Here is a 23,325-nt window from a genome sequence, read left to right on the forward strand (position 1 = left end):
CATGGTTGAAGACAGAGAATCTAAAGCCAAATATAATGAAAAATTATTGTTAATATTAATTTAAGGAAATAAAATATTAAGAACAACAAACAATTACTTTTCTTTATTGAACAATTTTCCTTGAAGAGATGAAATTTGTAACAAATTTGGACAAAGACCCCCCAAAGTACTGACATATATATCGACACCGGACACAACATTGAATGTAATCACATGTGTCAGTGTCATCTTGGTGTCACACCTTGACACACACATTTGATCTGAAATGTTGGTGCTCCATATGATAAATGAGAGATTTTATGAAATAATTGAGATACTGAAACTGATTCCAACATAAGAGAGGTTATTATTTTTAGAAAATTTATAGTTATTACAATTTTATTTTTTTTAAGAAGCCAAACTAACCTACCGTAATTGGCATTGGCGAGAATCGAACCTGAGACCTTAAGAGGAGCACACTACAAGGTCCTAGTATTTATTTTTCATAAGATCTTGTATAGAAATTTATTCGAACTAGCTCAAACAACCCTGGATGATGTTAGTTGAACATTATGATATACTAACTCATTTCAATATAGTAATATTATTTATACACTGAATTTGAGTGCCATACCAGTTCCTACTGGAGGGAGTTGTAAAACAAAATCAAAACTACTGAAATACCTATAATAACAGGGAAAGCTGAAACCAAGTATAGTGCTCCATAGCCCTGCAAGAAAAAGAACTTCCTTAATGCAAAGCTTAAAGGGTGACCCAGAAAAACTAAAAAAACTATACGTTAAGAAAAAGAGAATTTATCTAAAGAATAGCAATGAGAGCTAATGTATCACAAAGTCAAACTATAGATGTTTAACAGTTGAGAGACAGAATTGAAAGTAAAAGAAGTATGTGCAGTGTATCTACATTCTGTTGTGATGTATAGTTGAATGACAGAATTGAATCTTTCAAATGAAGTATGAGGAGATGAATTTAGGCCAAAGAGGAATCAAAGTAAAAGAACAGTGGGAAAAGTACTAGAGACAGGCTAGAGACTGAGAATAATGGGAATTTATGGTATAGGATATCATGTATCTATTGTAGAATCAGTTAGGAACCAGTTTACATTTATAAATCTGAGGTCCAACCATTGAAATAGTTGAATTGATTCTTAGGATCTAGATCTTGGACAATGCTGATAGAGCTGTCAAAACGGGCGGGCCGGCCCGGCCCGTTTAGGGCCGGGCCAAACGGGGGCTTCGGGCTTTAACGGGCCAAAAAACTCGGTTGAAAAACGGGCTTGAAATATACTACACGGGCCGGACCGTATTAAAAATTATATTTAATAGAACTGGGAGTGAAGTTGCTTAAAGATGTAAAATCTGTAACCCTTCTGAGACTGGTTTAAGATAAAAAGACACATTTGAATGACAGGGCTGAGAGTTCATCGGGACAAGAATAAGACATCAAAATCACTTATGAAGCACAATGGTGTGAAGGAGCATTAAACCACTAAAACCATATAGAATATGAGGAGGATTTATCACAGCTCAATATTTATACCAAGTACATTGTTAATAAAGAGGAGCTAATCAGAAAATTTATAATGAGTGAAAGTTAATAGCCTACTACTATTAGTTATAATGCTTTAAACCTAAATTCTTATACAAGTCTTTTAAATAATTTAATTCTAACACAAACAATGGCTCATGATTATATTAAAAACATAATCTAGGGATTCTATATAAGTTTACGGCCACATCAAATTCCTTGATTATAATGTAAAATTACAGTATCATGGTCTGCACAACAATAATCATGGTGGCTAACCAAAAAAAGCTAAATCACAAAAATAATCTACAAGGCAGGTACGGAACTGACCAACACTGAAGGCACTTCTGTTTCATCGTCAGTTTTCGCTTCTTCGATTTCAGCAGCAGAATCCCAGTCAATGTTTAGTCTCTTTGCAGCCACTTGAGGATCGATTCCAGTGTCAGTGGTTTTTGCGTATAGAGATTTTTTGGGCTTTTTCTTTGGTGATAATTCAGCCTATCCATTAGGAAAAATAAAATAGCAGCAAACTGATTGAGCTTTTCATTTTGAAAGAAAAATACATTGATAATGAGGAAATGCAAATATGTGAGTGTACAAATACAATTCATTATATCAGTGGTAATGAATGAAAGGTAATAAACGATTAGTTCTGAACAAAGTGGCAAAATTTGAAGTTTTAATTAGAAATTATAGTGTAAAAGAACCCTGGCTGTATTTCCACCATGACAATTAAATTTGTCAAACATATAATAGAGAAGCAGTACGTTAGCAGTAGTAAATTGATAGAAACTAGTACCAAAATACAATTTAATTGTTGAAATTGACCTTTATTGATGGCATGATACATTTACAATAGAAACAGAATTACACTTACAATAGAGAATGGATAATTCACACATAATTTAAGGAAAGTGATAGTGTACTATTACAAGACAATTCCCATCCAAGAAATTCGAGAGTTTTGGTCTCTCCCTCCAAGAATTAGAGAGCTTGGTCTCTCTCTCTCAAAACCATTCAAAAACTATCCCATAATCACTTTCTCCTTTCACTTCTCTACTTATTCCTAAATTTAGACATAACTAACATAATAAATGCTCGTAACTGCCCATAAGATAACTGCCATATTAGAAGTCTAACATAAATCAAATTTTAAAATTGACAATGGATAAAAAAATAAACAAAATTTAAAAAAGCACGTGATCAAAATCAGTAGTAAATCTTTGTGCAAGGATTTAGATGTCTACAAATTTTCAAATTTTCGGCCTGAAGAAATGAATTTAATTTGAGAGTGTGGTTCATTCATTGGGAAGAAGATTAACGTTTAGTTGTTGAGAAGATAGTTGAATTTGAATAATAAAATTTCTTGGCAGCAGAAAACTTAAGCAACTTAAATGGAGATACAAGAACAACACAAGGCAGAAGTGAGAAAAAATATTTGTTTTTACATGAGTGAGGTTGAGGCGTGGTGTTCATGCTTTTTTTTTTTTTGAAAAAGCTAAATTAGCCCACCTAAATTGGCACCGAGGGGAATCGAACCTGAGACCTCGAGGAGGAGCACACTCCCTGGTCCCAAGCCAATACCACCAGGCCAATCCAAGTGGGTGGTGTGGTGTTCATATTACAGACAAACAGCTTCAAGTATAAACCCTCAGTAACTACATTTTCAATTGAAATTTATGAATTCTCCCCTTTCCCTGAGAATTTGTATGACTACCCAAACTTCAATATTTATGTAGTTTTCTCGTCACAAAAAGAAGAGTATGACTAAAATTTTCGTATTACAACTAATACTCTCAAGTAAGGTAGTTAAAAGAGAAATGATTTTTTGAAACAAAAATTTGACATCAAATTTCGACGTCAATTTAGAAGGTTAACATAATTCAAATATGTGGTTTGTTAAGTTCCGTTGATAGTTAAATGAATATAACAAGGTGCGCAACTCATTAACCATCTACTGAACACAATTAACCATGATTTAGAACATCATTAACCACAATTTGTAGGTCTTCAAATTGACAGATATCCATTAGTTAAACATCCAGATTGTGTACAAATACACACTTGAAATTGTGGTAAATGATGTTCAAAATCATTGCTAATTGTATTCAGTGGATTATAATGACTTGTGACACCATATATTCATTAACCATTACTGAATATAATATATTTGAACTGTGTTAACCATCTATGTTAATGTTGAAATTTGACGTCAAACTTGTGTGTCAAAATAACACAACTCTTAATAAAATTGGTATCTAGGTTACAATTAATATATGAAGCAATATAAAGAGACGGAGTAGTATCAAAAAAAAATTTGTTTGGTTAGAGTACAAGTTCAAACTTAAAATACTATTACTGTTTTTACGCACTTCAAAGTATATTGAGAAAATTTCCTCAAAAAAAAAGTATATTGAGAAAATAGTACCTCCTTAAAACAACACAAGAAACCTGATATAGTGAAGGCCAAATTGTGTGGACACAACGCAATCAACTACCTCACTCACATATTCAAGACATCATGCACATCAAACTATAGACTGAAACAAGCCCAAATTCAATCATACCTCTAAATTAGGCCATGCAGTCATTTCCTCAGCAAGCATTTGGAGAACAGCTTTATCCTTTGGAATTTTCCCCTCATTCACCTAGTAAATGCCAAGTCATTTATTTTCAATCTGAAATCAGCTTTTGACATTATATTGAGTTTAAAAGCCAACACATATATACAAGACAGATTTTCAGACAACATATTGCTGATTGCTCTATGATTGCTATCATTTTCGCTTTAGAAACGTGTAGAAGGGCAGCTAGAAGTAGAAGTCAATAAAACTAACAGAGGTACTTTTGCAACCTGAAAGTGGACTGGAATGTGCTGCACTTGGTGAGATTTATTTAGAATGTTTTCTCAAACGAAAAAATAGATCCAACTCATTGTGTTTGGTTCGAGCACACAAAAATGGATTGTGAAACAAAGCATTAGTTAGATTATCACAAAATATTAGAAACATTGAAGGTTTGGACAATAGTGCAACAATATTTACCCTAAAAAATGTACCCTGAAAAATAGATTTGGACAATAAGCCAAAGGTCTGTACCTTAAAAAATGACCAAATGTTCATCCCAAACAAGATTTTAAATAAACTCTAAAGCTTCTGGTATAAGTCAAAGTGTCTGTCGATGCTTCTACAAATTTAAGCATAATTTAGATAATCAGGGATATAGAAGAAAAAACTTACTTCTTCCAAAGCAGCAACTAGGTCCTCTCTTGTTGGGGCATCAAGATCTTCAATACCAAGTAATCTTTTTCTCTCAACATCTCTGGGATCCTCAATCATTATGGTTAGTTTGACCTGGAAATAGGATAAAGAAAGAATCGTTAGAATTTAGATCATCATGGGCAAGAAGAGATGCACAGTAAAACCTGGAGCTTTTCAAATCTTGATGGAAATATATAATTACCATAATTACACCTTCAATAATGTTCTGTAGAATATGAATTTAATCAATCCAACCTTTGAATTATTCTATTTTAAAAATTATATGTAAAAAGTTCTAAACCAATTAGACTTTTGTATGTATGTAATTTGCGGTAATAATAAATAACAATAGGATTTGCTTCCAGGGTCAATTTTAAGCCCACTAACTTTTTACATCACTATTGAATGAACTTACAAAGCACATTCAAGAACGAAAACTGCTAAACATACTTTTTGTTGAGGATATATTATTATTGGTTGGTGAGCCGAGAGAGGAAATAAATGAGGTTAGAGGCTTGGAAACAAGTTTTAGAAGCATGTGACCTCCATTGAGTAGAAGTAAGACGAATGATGTGGAATGTAAGTTTTGCAAAAGAAAAGTACACCACAAGTCACATGATTTAAATACCTTAGGTGAATAGTTCAAAACAACAGAGATTTGCGGGGAGATGTAAACCATCATATTCAAGCGGGGTGGCTAAAGTGGAGGAGGGTCTTGGGTGTTTTATGTGATAAAAAGGTATTGCTCAAGCTAAAGGGAAATTTGCTATCGTACATCTATAAGATCACCAATGTTGTATAGGATGGGGCGCTGGGAGGTAAAAGCCCAACACAAGAATAAAGACAATGCAGCAAAACCAGAGATGAGTATGTTGCGCCGAATGAGTGGAAACACCAGACAAAATAGGATTAGGACTGCTCGCACTGGAGAGAGTTGGGGTAACGTCTATTGCAGAAATGATGGTTAAATCTCAACTTAGTGGTTTGCACATGTGTGGAGGTGACCTATAAATTCCATGGAAACTAGAGTAGATTAAATGGAGGGAAATTCAATTGCTAAAGATAGAGAAAGGCCAAGAAAAACCATAGACGAAACTGTTAAAAAGATTTAGAGGTCAGTGGTTTGACTATAGACATGGTTTATGATAGAACAATATATCATTGTATCGTATGATCCATATAGTTGACCCCACCTTGTGGGATAAAACTCGATCGTTGTCGTAAATAGAAGTATATATTTACTTATTTAAATAACATAATATTTGTTAAAATAAACTGATATGATGAAGTATAAAATAATTTTAATGTTTTATCAATTAATTCTCTACACTTAAACTATTAAATGATAACTTCCAATTCACTGACTAGATTCATAAAATTCACATTCTACATAAGAATTATTAATGGTATAACTATGTTAATTTTGATACCTTGGATCATGAATCTCTCAAGAACAACAATTTTTTTTTCATAAAAGGACTGTTTGACAAGATACATTTTTGAGCTTATAGAGTATAAGCTCATATGACTAAAAAAAACGTTTGGTAACCGTCATTTCCTCATGCTCGTATAGCTTATTTTTACTAGTTCATAGCGTATTTTGATAAGCTAATTGAATTAGCTTATAGCTTATCATTTTTCTCTCAATTTTACCCTTGTAATCTTAATTGAAAAAAATTAAATATTAATTAAATATATTTTTTTTTACATCATTTGATATTTAAAAGCTAATTCTACAGGTAATTTTACCAAACACTACAAATTCAATCAACTAGCTTATTAGTTAACTTCTACAAGCTCGTTCACTATAAACTAACTTACCAGCAATTCACCAAATAGAGCTAATTAGTATAGCAAAATTGGATAAAGTATTAGGAGAATGAAAAAAATGAAAAGGGTATACCTCCCCAAAGAGCATGTCTCTGTTTCTCTTAAGAAGCTCCAAAACCTGTAAAAGGGCATCAAAATGCATTAGAAAATGGTGGGAAAAAAACCATTTTATATGAAGAAAAAAAATAAGAAAAAGTAAAGATACCCTTTTGATTTCAGCAACATTTTCAAGGTCCTGAGGGGTTGGTTCTTCTTCTTCTTCATCATCATCAACAACATCATCATCATCAAGTTGCTGTGTGGAGGAAACACTCAAGTCAGCATCTTCATTTCCAGCAGAAGGAACGAAGGAAAGAATTCGGCGATGAGTGGTGCTGAGCTTTGTGAATGATGTTCCGTTGGTAAAGAGAGAGTGAGAATAGCGAAAGGTTGAAGGAAGAGAATGTGATTGTGAAGATGAAATTGAAGGAAGTGTTAATGGCAACGGTTGTGATAATGATGCCACGGCCATTGCTGAACAACGTAGCTGCTTTTTCTATCCTATCATCTTTCTTTCTTTAACTCTCTCTTCACAATTTCGTTTATTTTTGTTTTTTATTTGATTTATAAATTTAGATAGAATAAAAAACAAAAATAAAAATGTTTCAACTATTGAAGGAAGAAAATGAAAATGATTTTTTTAGGAAAAAATTAAGAATATTTTTTACCTTAAAATTAATTAAATTTGAAAGTTTTTAGGGTTCTAGTCATAGTATTGCCTTTGAAGAAATATCTTTTTTGTCTTGGACTATGACAACATCTCTGTATCTTAAATTTATTCTATAAAATATTATATTGGTGTATGTCTTCCCAATAACGCATATATTTTGTATTTGTAAAAAAAAAAACGTATATATTTTGCATCATTCATCTGTATCTATACTGTATATAAAGAAAATTGATCGTTTTAGACTACCTTTTCCTCCTTTCAATTATACCCTTAAGCAAATTTGACTATAAAAATGATATTTTGTTGATGTCATTTAAAAGTTAAGAATTTGTTATATTTTTTTGAAAGTTATTATATTTGTTATATTATTGGTATCATTAAAAAATGTTGACATAAATTCCAAGAATCTCTTTTTAATTGTTTTAATGATAACAAAACATTTAAATTATATTAAAAGAACTCTGAGATTATTTGTTATTTAACATGTATTCTTGAGTGTTATTAAAGACAGGTTTTAAACAAGCAATATTTTTCAAGAACATTCTCAGAACAAAGCTCATCACAATACTCTTGGTGCCACGCCAAAGTCAGCTCAAGCAAAGACAAAAGAGAAGATCTTGGCTTTTAAGAAGTAATGTGTTAAAAATCTTTGTGGAAAAATGGAACAAAGGGATCAAAGGTTCTATGCTACAAAAGGAACATATTATTATGATATATCTTCAAATGAATGAAGAGAAATAAATAAATATATATGCTATGAGAAAACAAAAAGGAACCCATAAGAATTAGACAACACATCAAGAATGAAGTTCCAAACCAATAAGAAAGAGAAACACATCAAGCTAAAAGTATGAGATAATATCAAATCTCTTTGTACTTGCTTTCTGTAACGCAAAACGGGGTGTTACACTTTCTTTCTCTCCAAGGCGTGTGAAGTGATTACAGTAAACAAAAAGCTAGCTTGTGGGTCAACTAGCAAACACATTTCTGCAGAGTACTATTTACTTTATTGCAAGTTGTCCAAACAGATTTTTAAGAATGTTCTCAGAATTTCGAGAACAATCTGCCAAGCAAATTTTCACAGGAGTTTCTCACCTTGATGGGTTGGCAAACTTCCTCTCCCCATTTTACCCTTAGGAGTGTGTGTTTTTTACAACAGCAAGGGACTCCATTCATCTATAAATACAAGGGCTTGCAAAGAGGAAAGGCATTGAGTCATTAAGCAAATATAATCATACTTGATTCTCAAATCATCAAGAATATTTCAAAGGCTCTTTCATCACAAGCAATAGCAAAAATCCAGCAGCAACTCTTTTACTTGAGTTCTTTACAAAGGCAACAAAAGCAAAGATATTGAAAAGAATCACTAAAAGTGTTTAGTGATTGTTATTTGTAAAAATCTAGTAAGTGAAACTAGTGCAAAGCCCAAGGGGTGAAAAGAAAGATATTGTATAGATCAAGTAAGTGATCTAAAAGAAAAGGAGGAGCCGAGGTTAAGTTATAGCTCAACTACCTAGTGGATAATCTCACAGTATTGTGGGGACTTGACTAACCCACATTGGGGGAACCAGGATAACTTCTTGCGTGTGATTTTCTCTTTCCCTATCTCTTTTATTTTAAACAATATCACACACTTCACACTTGAGAATTTTTATTTGGTAATTTTTATTAGATCACAATTCAAACCCCCATTTCTTGTGATATTATTTTACTTCAAAAAAGATAAATATAATTTGTTACAATATGAAAATGCAAAATATCTATTATAGTATAAATACTTATAATTTTAATCAAATTTTCAAAAAAAATACTCTTTGTAATTTATACGCATAACGCAATGAAAAGATAGGACAGATAAGCATAGAGTGACGTCTAAATGCTAGTTAATATATAATGTATCATAAACAAAAGAAAGAGAAAAAAGAACTTACGCTTTTTCCCAATCGTGTATCTTATGCTACAAAAATTACAATAGTAAAAGTTTTTTTCCAAAATTTATTATTACTATTATCATAATAATATAAATATATTTAATAGTTTCAACAATTCAAATTTTCAACAAAAAATTAATAATCAGTTTAAATTTTAGTTTAAGAGTGAAAATTGTACAAGCAAACCAGATCAAATAAAAATTTCAATGAGTTTATTAAACCTAGGATTTTTAAAAGTTTTCTCTTATAAAACATGGCATCCATAGAAGAAAATAGAGAAAATTAACAAACTCTTTCTATTGATGAAGAATGGAGTGCTGCAAATGAGTGAAAGCAACCCACTAATTGAGTGGTAACAAACTATTCATACTTCTATCTACAAGAACTAATATGCCCACTAATCTATATCTCTAATAGTCCTATGCAAGCTGAAAGATGTTCACAACACTTCCAGCTTGAGATGACTAATACAAAAGGTACAACAAACACCAAAGAAAAATACAATAAGAGATGCCACTGAATGTTAGAAGGTCTAATGGCTAGAAAATGACATGGCAGTGGCACATCAGAGGACCAACAACCACATCCGAGCAACAAATGAGAACAAGGGTATCCAAAAGCAACAATGATATCCAAAAGCATCAAAAATCGCAAATGAATGGACCAATCTACAATGGAAGGAGATCATATGTTAGACAAACTTCACACCTAAGGTTCCATGTAGCACCAATACCAAAGTTCCAAGATATTTATAACAAGGTGACCTCCAATGCTGAAACCATAACCAAGTGCAACTTGTGAACTATTGGGCATGTCAATAACAAAAATCAATAAGTTTATGGAGAGGCATAGCCATGTGATGTGTCTTCAAACCATAAGAAAAATATCCATGTTGATGTGCCTTCAAACCATAGGCAAACAAACCAATAAAAAACACAATAATCCAATAAGTAGCAGAGCAAACTTCATCAACGATCCAGGAATAAAATATGTGGCAAAACACCAAAATTTGGTGTTTAAAAATAAGAGAGCTCTACCGTGCTAGAGCTCAACAAAGAAACCAACATGTTGGAAACCAACGGCTTCAACAAAAACAACATATTTGGCTTCAACAGAACATTAACCAAGTTTGTGCGCATAAGGCACAAAACCAAACAATCAAAGAACTTGAATCAATACAACCATCGATGAAACCTAACCCAAAATTGTCTTTAATCTTATGGAGAAATCAAGTGTGTGTAGAAAAATTCAATATATATGACAAACTCAGCAACGAAATCATGAAACTTGACAGTTGTAGCATCAATCATCAATAATCAGGGAAAAAACTAGAATCATACCAGAACCAACACAATAACTTGTGAGTATCCAAATGCACATGAAAAATGCACGCATTTATCATTAATGCCATGCTGCAGTTAACAACAACATCTCAAAGTAAATCAGATGCAATGTTGGAGCAGAACAAACCACGATGTTACTAACAACCAAAACCGTCAAACTGAACACAATAGCAACTAATTAAACACACACGTAGCTTTTAAATTAATTTTAAATCGAAATCAACACACATGACATCCTATTCAAGGGAGGTGCCACATGTTCTTTGATTATATCAAAATAAGAGAAAGGGATCAAAAGTGTAAAATGGGCTAAACATAAGACACAAAATTGTTATTATTTTTTTTTTTTTTTTTATAGAGGGTCAGGATCACAAGTTTGGAAAAAGTGCATTTAAGCCATTATTTTAAAATGGATCATTACAATTGTGGTCGAGTAAAGAGAAGACCCGAAACACAAACTCATGTAGTAAGGAAGAAACAACACAACATACAGGCGGATCCAGACTTTTGGTATATGTGGGGCTAAACTTTTAAAGAAAAAATAATGCAAACTATATTATAAATAAGAAATAATATTGTTTGATACAATACATTACAATGAAAATTTCATCTCCGATCCATTTGTTGAAAATGAGCTAAAATGACATCATTATTAATTTTTAAAAGAACATCTTTTTTCTGTATATGTTACAAGACGGTCATTTAGCCATTGATCACCCATTTTGTTACATAGGTTACTCTTCACAACTTTCATAGCTGAAAAAATACGTTAAACACTTGCAGTTGCTACCGGCAAGAACAAGGTCAAGTTCAAAAGTTTAGAAATCATAGCAAATGTGTTGCGTTTATTTGTTTCCACAAGTTTTGCACAAAGATCTGAAAACCCTTTCAACTTAGCAAATTTTCGGTCAGAACGAACATTTGTAATATAATTCTTAAGTTGATGGTGTAATGTCACTTCCGACACATCTATAAAATCATTTGGATAAACCCCAATCATCTTCGATAAGTTGTTCACATCAAAAACTGCAAATAACTTTGCGAAACTCAAACATAAAATAAATTGTAAAAAAGATAGTTTACTCATTTACTAACTTATTATTTTGTGTTATATCTATTATTAAAAAAAATAGGGAAAAGGATAAAAATAACACAATATAACACAATAGCCGAAGAGAATTGTTCTTCTCCCATTTACTTTTGCTCATTTCCGTCTAACGTGAGTTAAATCAGGATAAAAATGCACCTACAGTGAGTTAACTCACGTTAAAACACACTTGCGTGAGTTAACTCACGTTCGACTTTTTTGTGGGATGAGCAATTCTAAAGAGGAGAAAAACAATTATCATAATTGAAAGGCATTAGGTCATATGTTTTCCTTCTCATTTTATTTTTCTTCAACTAATTAAATACACATGTGTCTTTTAAATTAATTTTAAGTATAGCTTAACACACGTGGCAACCTACTTAAGTGAGGTGCACATGTTTATTGACTGAAAATCAAATAAAGAGGGAAATTGTTATTTTTATAGAGGGTTAAAATCGTAAGTTTAGAAAAGATAGGGTTAAAAAGTGCATTTAATCATTATTTTAAAATAAGAGTGTTATATGAACAACTAATTTGGTAACAACTTATTTGACAATCATAATTTATAAAGAAAAAAGTACTCCCTCCATCCCAAATTGTATGTCGCTTTAGGGAAAAAAATTGTCCCAAATTATATGTTGCTTTTAAATACCAATGCAACATTAATGTTACTTTTCCTATTATAACCTTAATTATTTATTACTCTCTCTTCTTTCAATTCTTTCATTTATCTTTCCCATATTATTTATTAAGGACAATTTTGTAAAATACCTCATAATATCTCTTTTCCACACAATATTAATTGCATTTCTTAATATGTGTGAAATGTCCAAAACGTCGTACAATTTGGAACAGAGGGAATAGTATTGACACGGAAATTATAGCAGTAAAGAGGTAAAGTAAAAAATCATGTGGATATGAGAAAGAAAGTTGTCACTGATGAACAAATAAAATAAATGTTCAAATATCATTTTTCATTTTAAAATGGATCATTATTACAAAACCCGAAACATAAGCCATGTTGTAAGAAACAACACAACACAACACAACATAGTTTTAAAACTCGGCCCGGACATTGACACGGTGAGGTTACTGGGTCATTGGGTCATTGGTTGAACCAGTGAGTCACTGGTTGAACCGCATGACTGAACCGGATTAAATCGGATGACTCGGTCGTATAATTCGGTCTTTATAAAAAGAAAATTATATGTATATTAAATTAGATTAAACTGGATGGCTCGTTCAGTAAAAAATCTAAAAAAAACTCATTAAACTTATACAAATATAAAAATATCATTACACAAATTAATACAATTTCACAAACTCATTTTTCAAATATAATAAACTCATTTACAATAAGACAAGTAGCTAAAATATTTCCAATCTTTTTTTATATTTTAGTTTAATATATTTTATGCATAACTAATAAAGTAAGAAACTTTTAATTACCAAAAAAAAAAGTAATATTTATTTTTATAGAAAATAAAGTAACAATAATAATTCTAACTTAAAAACAATAAAAATTGTATAAAGAAAAGGAACTTTACTAACGCTCCTGTCAAAACAGAAACTTTACTATCGTGGATCCATAAGGTACCGTTTGATCCGGTTTTTTTCCAACTTCTCTACGTTTTTAAGAATAAGTTAGGTCAAACACAATATCAATAAAGTATCTTCGATAAAAAGTACCTAATGCATAAAATTGAATGAAATGAGCTTTAACCAAAAGTTGTTGAATGCTACTTCAAAAAACTACTTCTCCCCAATTTATTTCACAAGCACCTCTCTTCAACTCACGTTGACAACCTTTTTTTTTTATTTTTTTCAATATGTTTTTTCCTTCCATTTTATTTTTTGAACCGATCCATTTAATTATTTTTAATGACGGTCCATTTAAGTTTATTATCTATATATTTATTATGCTTTTAAAGGGTTTTATTTTAACTTTATTTTAAAGTAGCTATTAGACCGAAAAAAATCCGACCATACAATATCATTGACAATTGAAGCTGAAAACTTAAACCTACTTTTGGTGTTGCAGTGCCGCCTCCTACCATACTCTTGTCTTTCTCTCTGAACCAAAAACATGCATCTCATCCAAACAAGTAGATCTCAAATAAAAAAAACACCATATCAGATCTAAAATTTCTTCATCTCCTTACATGTTAATCGCGAGTTGATTAGTTTCAATCATCATTCGTGCCTTCTTACATCCTCTTCCATTTCGTTCCTCTGCCGGACGATAATCTTTCTGAGTTTTTCTGATTTTTGTATCAATTGAAGTAGCACTGTGTATTGACCCGGTCCGGCTCACCAAACCGGCCGAGTCACCGGTTTTTACCGGTTCGTAGCGAGTTACGCCGATTCTGACTGGTTCAATTGCACAACCGATCCAAGAAACAAACCGAACCGGTCATATCACCGGTTCTAGGTCGGTCCGGTTCGACCGGCCGGTCCGAGTTGAGTTTTAAAACTATGCAATACAGTAGCTGAAGAAGGTATTCCGCGGCGCTGAAGAATATTCGAATTTGATAACAATGGAACCATACCCACAACGACCATCTGCCAATGCTGATCGGTTGGAGGGTTTCAGGAATTCTGTTGACGAATTTCGTACCCAAGTTGACAATGTTAGTCACCACTCACCTTTCACCTTTTTTTTATCAATTCATTTTTATTATCATAATTTTGCAAAATTCAGATTTTTTTACTTCATTTTATGTTTTTTTCTGTTTTATCAATTAGGTTATTTATGAAAATCTATAAAAATTCATGCTTGGGTAGTTTTTTTAAGCAAAATTGGGTTGTTGGATTGCATAATTAATATATAATAATATTCATAATCTTACAAGAAATTGGGTTTATGGCATAGCATAATTGTCTTGTAAGGTGAGAATTGTAACACTATCTATAGATCATTTATCTGGTTGATTTGTTACTTACAACATATATTGTGGTTGATTTTCTGCATTTATTTAGGTCTTTTGTTTTATCAATTAGGTTTTGGATTTTTTTTTTTTTTTTATGATGATTTTGCCTCACAAACTTAACCCCAAATTTAATCAATTTAGCATATTAGAGTTTTATTACTGGATTTTCTGCATTTAGTTGTTTTATCAGTTAGGGCATGTTTTGTCAAACAAAAAAAATCAATTAAGGCATTTGATTTGACCGAAATTTTTTCAAAGACAAAATAATGGAAAAACCTAGGTGCTTTTCGTATGGTTCTTGACATAAAATACTCATAACTACCAATGATTTCTCAAATCCACAATTTTCTCAAAGTTTGTTATAACTTATAACCATAAAAGCTGAATTTTATGTAAAGAACCATATGAAATGCACCTAAGTTTTGTCCAAAAAAAATCTATGCTTGGGTAATGTTGAAGTCACTATAGTAAGCAAAATAGAGTTGATGGATTGCATAATAAATATATAGTAATATTCCTACTCTTCAAAGAATTTGAGTTCAGGTTTAGGGCATAACATAACTGTTTTGTAAGATGAGAATTGGTAACACTATTTAGACTGTATCTCTGGTCAATGTATGACTTTTAACATATATTGTGGTTGATTTTCATTCATTAGCTTTGATTTGCTTGCTATACTGGCTGCATCACTTTTTTTTTCCTTTTAGCGAGTATGGATTCGTGATTGATGGAAAAGCAATTATGGTTTAAGCTTATTTCATTCTCTGTAGAGATTTTTAGGGTTTCAAAATTATTCTTGTTAGAGTGCTGGTCAAGATTTGTTTTCGAATGTTAAAATGTTAGTTTACTATAGTTGGTTAAGTGCAATCATTACTCGGTGCTTAGATATGCTACGATTGAATACATGGTATAAATAAGATAGGCTGTGTGTGCAGGCACAACATGTGACATAACTAACATATAAATTATCTTGTAAAACATCTGAAAGCATAAGCTTGTATTGTAGTATGTTTTGAACTGTGGAAATTTAACACCTGTGAAATCTTTTACAGCTTCAGAAACAAGTGATTGAAGTTGAGCACTACTACGAATCCTCTGGTATTTTTCAAGGCAACAGTTCTAGAGGTGGTTCAGTTGTAAAAGAGAAGGGTCGGGAGAAAACTCTTGCTGGCACTAAAACACCGCTGCAAGATGCATTGCGTACGGAAACCGCTGCTGGAAAGAGGATGCAGGAGCTGATGCGTCAGTTTTCCACAATATTACGTCAGGCAAGTGTGAATACTTTGCAACTTTGTTTTTATTTAATGATATACTTTTCGCAGAAAAAGGAGGCTAGGGTTTTAGGAGTAGTTGCTGGAATAATTCTTGTGTTTCAGAATGTTAAGGGTACAGCATATATAGTCATTGTACAAGACTTTAAATGAAAATACAATCATACCTAATCACATCTCAATCATATCATACTGCTCCTAATCACTTCAACCCTCATTTCCCTCCCCCCATAAACTTTGATGTAGTGGCCATACCGCTATCTGCTGTACTGGTTTAGCGTTTTCCTGGTCAGCCGATTTGCTCTACTACCCGTCATTGACTACATACATGTAAATCAATATACTCAATTTTGAATTGCAAGGATATTACTAGAAGCCTTGGTTAGTTTTTATTTAATCATAGATTATTTCTCTTTGAAACGAACAGAAGCTAGCACTTTGAATGGTTATCAATATCTCTCTTTTTCCCTTTACCATGGTTTTATCCCACAGGGTTTTTGTGATAAGGTTTTTAACAAGGGAGTTGCTGTATAATCTCTTGATTGTTATCTTGGGTTTTGTACTAGTCCCCCCCAAGTGTTTGTTTCATCATTTTCTTTTATTTCAATGAATTTTTTAGGGTGCTGCAAATGATATTTGGTAGTTTTGGGGTGCTATCATCGTTGAGATGTCAAAGCTGCCATGTGATGCTTTTGCACCCAAATTTTTGCTTTAAAACAAAATAATCACTTAGCTTTGTCCTTTACTTACCTTTTTGTAGGCATGTCATAATTTTCTTTTAATGCAATTTAATTTTTATAATCATCTACCGTGTCTATTTTTTATTCCATGATCCATGTAGCAGACCCTATCCAGTGAGAATTTTTCTTCCTTCAGGAGTCATCCTTAAATTCTTAAGATCAATCTTTTTCCCGTTGTTAAAATAAGTGGTCTTTTCATTGACCCTATTATGTATCCTGTGAAAAACCAATAGTAATGCATTTGAAGCTTTTCAGATCACTCAGCACAAGTGGGCCTGGCCCTTTCTGGAACCTGTAGATGTAGAAGGTCTCGGGCTTCACGACTATTATGAGGTAATGCCTTTTCTTCATTTTGAAACTTTTGTCTTGACATAGACTATAGTTGCCATTTATCATAATATAAACTTTAGGCAAAATTACATTAGGGGTCCTTTATCTTATTTATTTGTAACACTTTGGTCCTTTATCTTTTTTATTTTTTGTTTAGGTCCTTTATCTCTCATAAAAGAACATATAAATCCTTTTTCTCATTTTTTATTAAAAAGATGGATAATTTTATTTTTTAAAATATATTTTTATTAAAAATAAAAAAATCTTGAAATAAGATGAACATTATATATTTTCAAAATATATAATGAAAAAAATATATTTTTTTTAAAATATATTTTTATTCTCTCACGACTATTATGAGATAAAGGACCTAAACGGGATATAAAAAAGATAAAGGATCAAAGTGTTACAAATAAATAAGATAAAGGACTCCTAGTGTAATTTTGCCTAAACTTTAAATATTTTTTTCTACCTATGACCAAATATGCTCAAACACACTTACTTGTAAAAAGGTTTAAATGCCGGTTTGATATCTGTTTCTACAAATGATGGTATTTGGTTAACCATCTATCTTTTATAGCAGAGTTATTTGTTTACTGTTTTGCTTTGATTGTATCTCAAAAGTAATTTGTTTGATTTTCTATCCCTAGATTATTGATAAGCCCATGGACTTCGGTACAATAAAAAATAAAATGGAAGCTAAGGATGGCACTGGATACAAGAATGTCCGGGAGATTTATGCGGATGTGAGATTGATATTTAAGAATGCCATGAAGTACAACAATGAAAAACATGATGTCCATGTAATGGCAAAGACCTTGATGGAAAAATTTGAAGATAAATGGCTGCTACTGTTACCCAAAGTTGCTGAAGAGGTAAATTGTTTTTCAAAATAGTTTTCTTTATTTTGGAAAATGAAGCTTTATTAGATGGATCTTAATGAGTAGGCGTAAAGCTAATTGTCGATTTGGAGGGGTTAGAATGGACATGGTTTTCAAAATTGTGATTGTATGAGTGTGGAGGTTTGGAGCAACCCCAATCCCAGGGAAAACTTATCTCTGCTTGGATTTTGCTGGCATGTAGGATCAGAAAGTTCTTAGGATCCAGCCAAATTCACCTTAGCCTCAAAATGCTCTTGGATGGCTAAATTTCAGTAATTACCCATCCCAAAGTCAGAAGAACCAACCGGAAACTATCCTAAAACAAACATCTTCCCACTCGTTGCTGCGACCTTTTTGTAACTGAAATATGCTATTAAAATCTGATATGTAACTGGCTGTGGATGGTCAAATGCGACATGGTGATGCCCGATCTTGTTGTAAATGCTGTGATGTCCTTGTTTCTTTGCTGCCGTGCTACTTGTTGATCTATTGGTGTGGGCGTACAAAACAGAAGACTTGAGATAAACCCCACTTACTAAACTGCACAGCTGTGAACTTTCATGTTTTTCAATTTTTATATTTCCATTTTCAACATAGTAGACAATGGACCACAAACCTTGCAACAGACATGCTCTTTTTCTCACTTGGTAGGATTGATTATTTGGTACTTTTTAGCACCATTTTATTTAAAATATAATGTGCTATATTGAAAAAATAAATATCTAATAGTATTTAGATTTATATTACATACATTTTAAGGGACAAATTATCCATCTGATATATATGATCATTGAGATAATATCAAATAATGAAATAGTTGGATTGGTTAGTTTCACATTTTACTAAAAGTTCTGGGATAGGATCAATAGACATTAAGTGTCATACTTCTACACTTACATCACTTAATTGTTTCCTATAGAATGTGGCATTATCCAACCATTGAATGGTGTCATATTATTTTTATGAAGATGTATATCAAATTTTAGATAATTTACACATTCATAGGTATGGTATTGGATAATTACCATTTTTTTATATTTTAATAACATATTATTTTGCCTTTTATAGAGAGCTATTAGTGTATATCAAATTTTAGATAATTTACACATTCATAGGTATGGTATTGGATAATTACCATTTTTTTATATTTTAACAACATATTATTTTGCCTTTTATAGAGAGTTATTAGGTTGTCTGAGTATCAATTTTACACATTGTGTCAATGTATTCTATCTATCCTTATATATATATGTATGTAGAGAGAGGAGAATTCAACATATGTTGGTTGCAAGTCGTAACCCCTTAGCACACTTGCTATGTTTAATAACTTTAATAATATAACTTTATCTCATAATTCATCTTTGGGTTAAAATTGACTACCATATAAATTAATTATATGCATAAAATATTACATGAGTCTCACATTATTTGATGGTGCATCATCGTTATGTGTCACAAGTCAAGAATAATGCTACATATGCTTTACAAATTATGAATATAAAAACAATTTGATTATATTCTTCTGATCATTTTTCAATTTTTACTAAATTTAATACAAATAATCAAGGTAATGAATAGCTATAATTCAATGGTCGGATTGACCAAAATCATATTGAAAGTCTCATTAGTACACACATCGACACATGCATTTTCTTATAGATATGTTAAGGGACCATGCAGCTTTACTTCATTGAGTTTGTTTGTACTCATGTCAAGGAGTATCTCTTATTCTCTTATCCTTGCAAGAAAGATTCAATGAAGTTTTATGTGGGTTGTTGTTGACTGGCTAAGCCTTACACAGCCCTCATATTTGCTCCTAAGGACAGAAGATTAGACATTGTTTGATCCATGTAGTCGATCATACCTAATGAGAAAAGGCTTTGGTGGTTGTAGTTGTTTCATATTTCATTCTATTCATCTTCCATTTATCTGAATTAATTTATTCTTTTATACCATAAAAACAATCTATACAATTTTGGTGGCTGCACTTGTAGTGACAGCTGTGATATTGTCATCCAATATATCGTTACTCATTACCTTTCTCTGTTTAATTTTGGTAGGAAAAGAGACAAATAGAGGAAGAAGCTCAAGTGCAGATGGACATTCATCTTGCTCAGGAGACGACCTATGCCGATATGGCTAAGGATTTAAGCAATGAGGTTGTTTATTGTTTTTTGCTAGCATTGTGGTTTTCTGTGCAAATCATTTGTTTGATGTCATTTAGGAGCATACCAGATGGTTTATGATGTCAATTACCTGTTTTTTCAGCTTAATGAGGTTGGTATACGCTTGATGGAATTCAGAGAAAAGGTCATTCAGAATTGCAGGTTTGTCAAAAAACAGTTAATCATTTTTCCTAGTCCCGGAGGTCAAATTGTAGTGTAAACTTGTTATTGAATTTGTATATTCAATAAATATTTGGATCTGATAAATAAATATTTGGATCTGATAATGTTCTTCATGAGCCCGAGGAAGCTCAAAAACATCGTCAAGTTCCACCGCTGTGGTTTGAAGTTCAAATCGCATGCCAAAATATGGTGACTGAACAGTGCTACCTTGATGTGTAATAGGAAGAGTTGTAACAAACTTACTACATGACTTTTGAAGTTAATATCAGTCATATTGTCACGAGCGGAGACTTCAATAAAAATTGAATCTTTTGGAGACTGAGATCTCTGGTGAGGACAAATTGCAGACCAAGATCTAGTTTAGTCAGAATCTGGGCGAAGCCATTGATGTTGGCGTCAAGTTGCGGTCGAAAGAGTTTTTCTTCACGGTGAGAGAGGGAACAAGTCGGAGTTCTGAAATATTACATGTGTGTGCTGGGGGTGATTTTTATTTTTACTTTGACATGCTGGGGTTAATGTTTTACCCCCTAAATGAGGGAGTATTTAACCTCCAGAAGTTTTTAGCCTCAATGTTAGCAATTAGCTAGGTATGTCTTCTGAAATTTTATTCCCTCAAGTCGTCACTCTTATCATCCCTTTCCAAACATAGCCTTTTAGATTAAAATTTTACTTTTGTAAATTGCACGTTATAAAAGCACTTGCATTTGGAGTTTCTTTTGAAGAAACATTTTTATGCGGGTCCCATGACTTATCTTTCACATATGTTGATTTATTGATAGATGAAGTAGTTCTTTGGGAGGGCATGGATTGTGCAGTTATGTCCTTCCATATTGTCATTTAGCGTAGGGAATGGACATTTTCTTACAATCAATACAATCGGTCTATAAAGTTGGATGCTTCTTAGTTTTTATGCACTTTAAAAGATTAATTTGGACGAAGGGTGATAATGTAACAGACTAACAGTCTATATTATATTTTACAACTCATGGATGTCTTACATCCTGAAATTGGAAAATTGGGGACATATAGGATGAAAATGTCGATAGTTAATATTCAGGATATTTCAAGAGTGAAGAGGCTTAGAAATCTAGTTCGCAGTCAGTAGAGGGCTAATCTTCTGGTCTACAACTAGGGAAATTGAAATGGAGCGTTTGTTAATGAATTAGGAATTAATAAGGTTGCAATCTTCAAATGCTCTTCATGTAGGCTACAGACCATGACTTGAATGAAATCATAGGCCGTAAAATATTTATAAACCTTGCTGCTGTTTTAAGTTGCTATGTGCAAAACAAACTAAAAGACATAATGTAAACCAACAGAAGCATTGCTGCAATAAACTGCTGAAGTTATGTCAACACTAATTACTTTACTATGTACAGTTGCCCAAATAGCAATCTGATGTTTAATTGTAATTGACCTTGTCCCCTGTATCAGTCAGTATGTTATATCCTAGGGTCTCCTGATAGGAGGATTTAGTATGGTACTGCTTAAAACTAAAGTTGCAAAGAAATGTGAAAATGACAATATTTGGTCCAGAAATGCTTTACTTCACACTTTGGCGTTCTAAATGCAAGACTTGTTTTGTGATGGTATTCTGTTATTTTTGGGGTCATGGCCATGATATTGTGTTGATTATGAATATTTTACAATGCCTGTTGCTAATTATACTGTAGGAAACTATCTACCGGAGAGAAGAAAGCACTTGGGAAGGCTATCGCCAAATTGTCTCCTGAAAATCTCCAGAGGGCATTGGATTTAGTTGCTGAGATCAACCCAAGCTTTGAATCTACTGCAGACGAGGTGGTGCTTGACATTAATGCTCAGGTCTGTAATGTTAATAATGTTTACTATCAGTGTCATCCATTATCAAATTGTGTATCGTATACTATTTCCTATTTAGAGAGGGAGCCTTAGCACAACACTAAAGTTGTTGTCCTGGAAACAGCCTCTTGTGTAAAAAACAGGGTAAGGCTGCGTACAATACACCAAATGGTGGGACCCCTTCCCGGACCCTGCGTATGCGGGAGCGTTAGTGCACCAGGCTGCCCTATACTATTTCCTATTCAAGTAGTTTATTTGTTTAGCATGTTTCTTGTACTCATGTTTTTATCATTATTGACAGAGTGACTACACAGTCTGGAGGTTGTACCATTTTGTGAAAGGTGCTCTAGAAGGTCAACAAGGCACAGCTGTTAATAATGATACCGAGGAGAAGAGATACAGCTCTAGAAAAAGGCGAGAATTTTCTGATGATCATGCCAAAAACCCATCAAAGAGTAGAAAACTATCGACTTCCTGAACAGCACATCATAGAAGGCAGCATTGGTTTTGCTTGATTGCCCTAAAGTTGTAAACTTTCAGTGTAGGATGATGTTGTTGTAAGGCCAACTTATAACTCCATTTATCTATAGTAAGATATTCACAACTATGTTTATGAAGCCAATAACTTAAATGAGCAGAAGCATAGCTTACAGAAGTAACCTGGTGGAGGTGCACACCACACCAAGTGAAGGGGATTTCTTTTTTTACATTTTATGGGTACATAGTGTTGTATGTACAAATGATGGTTGATTATATGAATGTATTGGGTGACATTATCCTTTTTTTAAACAAATTAAATCCAAATGTTCATTTTCAACATTTGGATTTACAGCAAATGTGGGTATGTGAGGGACCAAATTTGTCCTTGTCATGAAGTTATCAAATCAGGATGCCGGGCTTATATGATAGCAACATATCTTATCTTCTTGAAATGAAATCTTGAAAGTTCCATATTTCAAGTAACAAGTAACTAAACCTTCTATGTTGAAGTTGTTTAATAAGTTACATTTTTTTAATCGAAAGTTAGTCACTAAATAACCTAGATGTTCTTTCAAAAAAAAAAAAAAAACCTAATGATGTTGGTTTAGTGACCCTCTCAAAAAAAAAATGTTGGTTTATTTTGTGTGGTTTCTATTTCGATCTTATGTACAGAAAATAAATTTCTTGATGTCTTACTAGAAAAACATTGTTTTCATATGAAATCACACATTTCATCCAAAAATAAGTCATTTAATAAAAGAATTGATAACACATTATCAACAAAAATAAAAAACGATTGTGAAAACAAATTGTTACAAAATCTAAAATGAATCCATT

At 32.4% G+C, this 23,325-nt stretch overlaps 2 protein-coding genes across 2 annotated transcripts; one reads left to right on the top strand and one right to left on the bottom strand.

The window, feature by feature from the left end:
* Nucleotides 1–533: 533 nt before the first annotated feature.
* LOC11445313 (ycf3-interacting protein 1, chloroplastic) lies at nucleotides 534–7,201 on the bottom strand. The gene is made up of 6 exons (XM_003628921.4): nucleotides 6,823–7,201; nucleotides 6,691–6,735; nucleotides 4,767–4,880; nucleotides 4,095–4,175; nucleotides 1,858–2,025; nucleotides 534–709 (listed from the first exon to the last, which is right to left on the bottom strand). Exons 1-6 carry the CDS (start codon nucleotides 7,126–7,128, stop codon nucleotides 620–622), a joined length of 804 nt encoding a protein of 267 aa, XP_003628969.1. The 5' UTR covers nucleotides 7,129–7,201; the 3' UTR covers nucleotides 534–619.
* Nucleotides 7,202–13,684: 6,483 nt separating this feature from the next.
* LOC11418545 (transcription factor GTE1) lies at nucleotides 13,685–22,791 on the top strand. The gene is made up of 8 exons (XM_003628919.4): nucleotides 13,685–14,317; nucleotides 15,670–15,885; nucleotides 16,884–16,961; nucleotides 17,609–17,833; nucleotides 19,900–19,998; nucleotides 20,108–20,166; nucleotides 21,861–22,011; nucleotides 22,310–22,791. The coding sequence occupies exons 1-8, from the start codon at nucleotides 14,225–14,227 to the stop codon at nucleotides 22,484–22,486; spliced, it is 1,098 nt and encodes a 365-aa protein (XP_003628967.1). The 5' UTR covers nucleotides 13,685–14,224; the 3' UTR covers nucleotides 22,487–22,791.
* The last annotated feature ends 534 nt before the right edge of the window (nucleotides 22,792–23,325 follow it).

Source organism: Medicago truncatula, chromosome 8 (genome assembly GCF_003473485.1).
Source record: "Medicago truncatula cultivar Jemalong A17 chromosome 8, MtrunA17r5.0-ANR, whole genome shotgun sequence".
NCBI lineage: Eukaryota > Viridiplantae > Streptophyta > Magnoliopsida > Fabales > Fabaceae > Medicago > Medicago truncatula.

What these genes read in the sequence shown, in the direction of transcription:
- LOC11445313 (XM_003628921.4), bottom strand. Translation starts at nt 7,128, where the DNA reads ATGGCCGTGGCATCATTATCACAACCGTTGCCATTAACACTTCCTTCA. An exon ending in ATGTTGCTGAAATCAAAAGG is followed by an intron (nt 6,736 to 6,822) that starts GTATCTTTACTT and finishes GCCCTTTTACAG; the next exon opens with GTTTTGGAGCTTCTTAAGAG. An exon ending in CTGCATGGCCTAATTTAGAG is followed by an intron (nt 2,026 to 4,094) that starts GTATGATTGAAT and finishes CCTAATGGATAG; the next exon opens with GCTGAATTATCACCAAAGAA.
- LOC11418545 (XM_003628919.4), top strand. Translation starts at nt 14,225, where the DNA reads ATGGAACCATACCCACAACGACCATCTGCCAATGCTGATCGGTTGGAG. An exon ending in CTAAGGATTTAAGCAATGAG is followed by an intron (nt 19,999 to 20,107) that starts GTTGTTTATTGT and finishes CTGTTTTTTCAG; the next exon opens with CTTAATGAGGTTGGTATACG. An exon ending in AAGGTCATTCAGAATTGCAG is followed by an intron (nt 20,167 to 21,860) that starts GTTTGTCAAAAA and finishes ATTATACTGTAG; the next exon opens with GAAACTATCTACCGGAGAGA.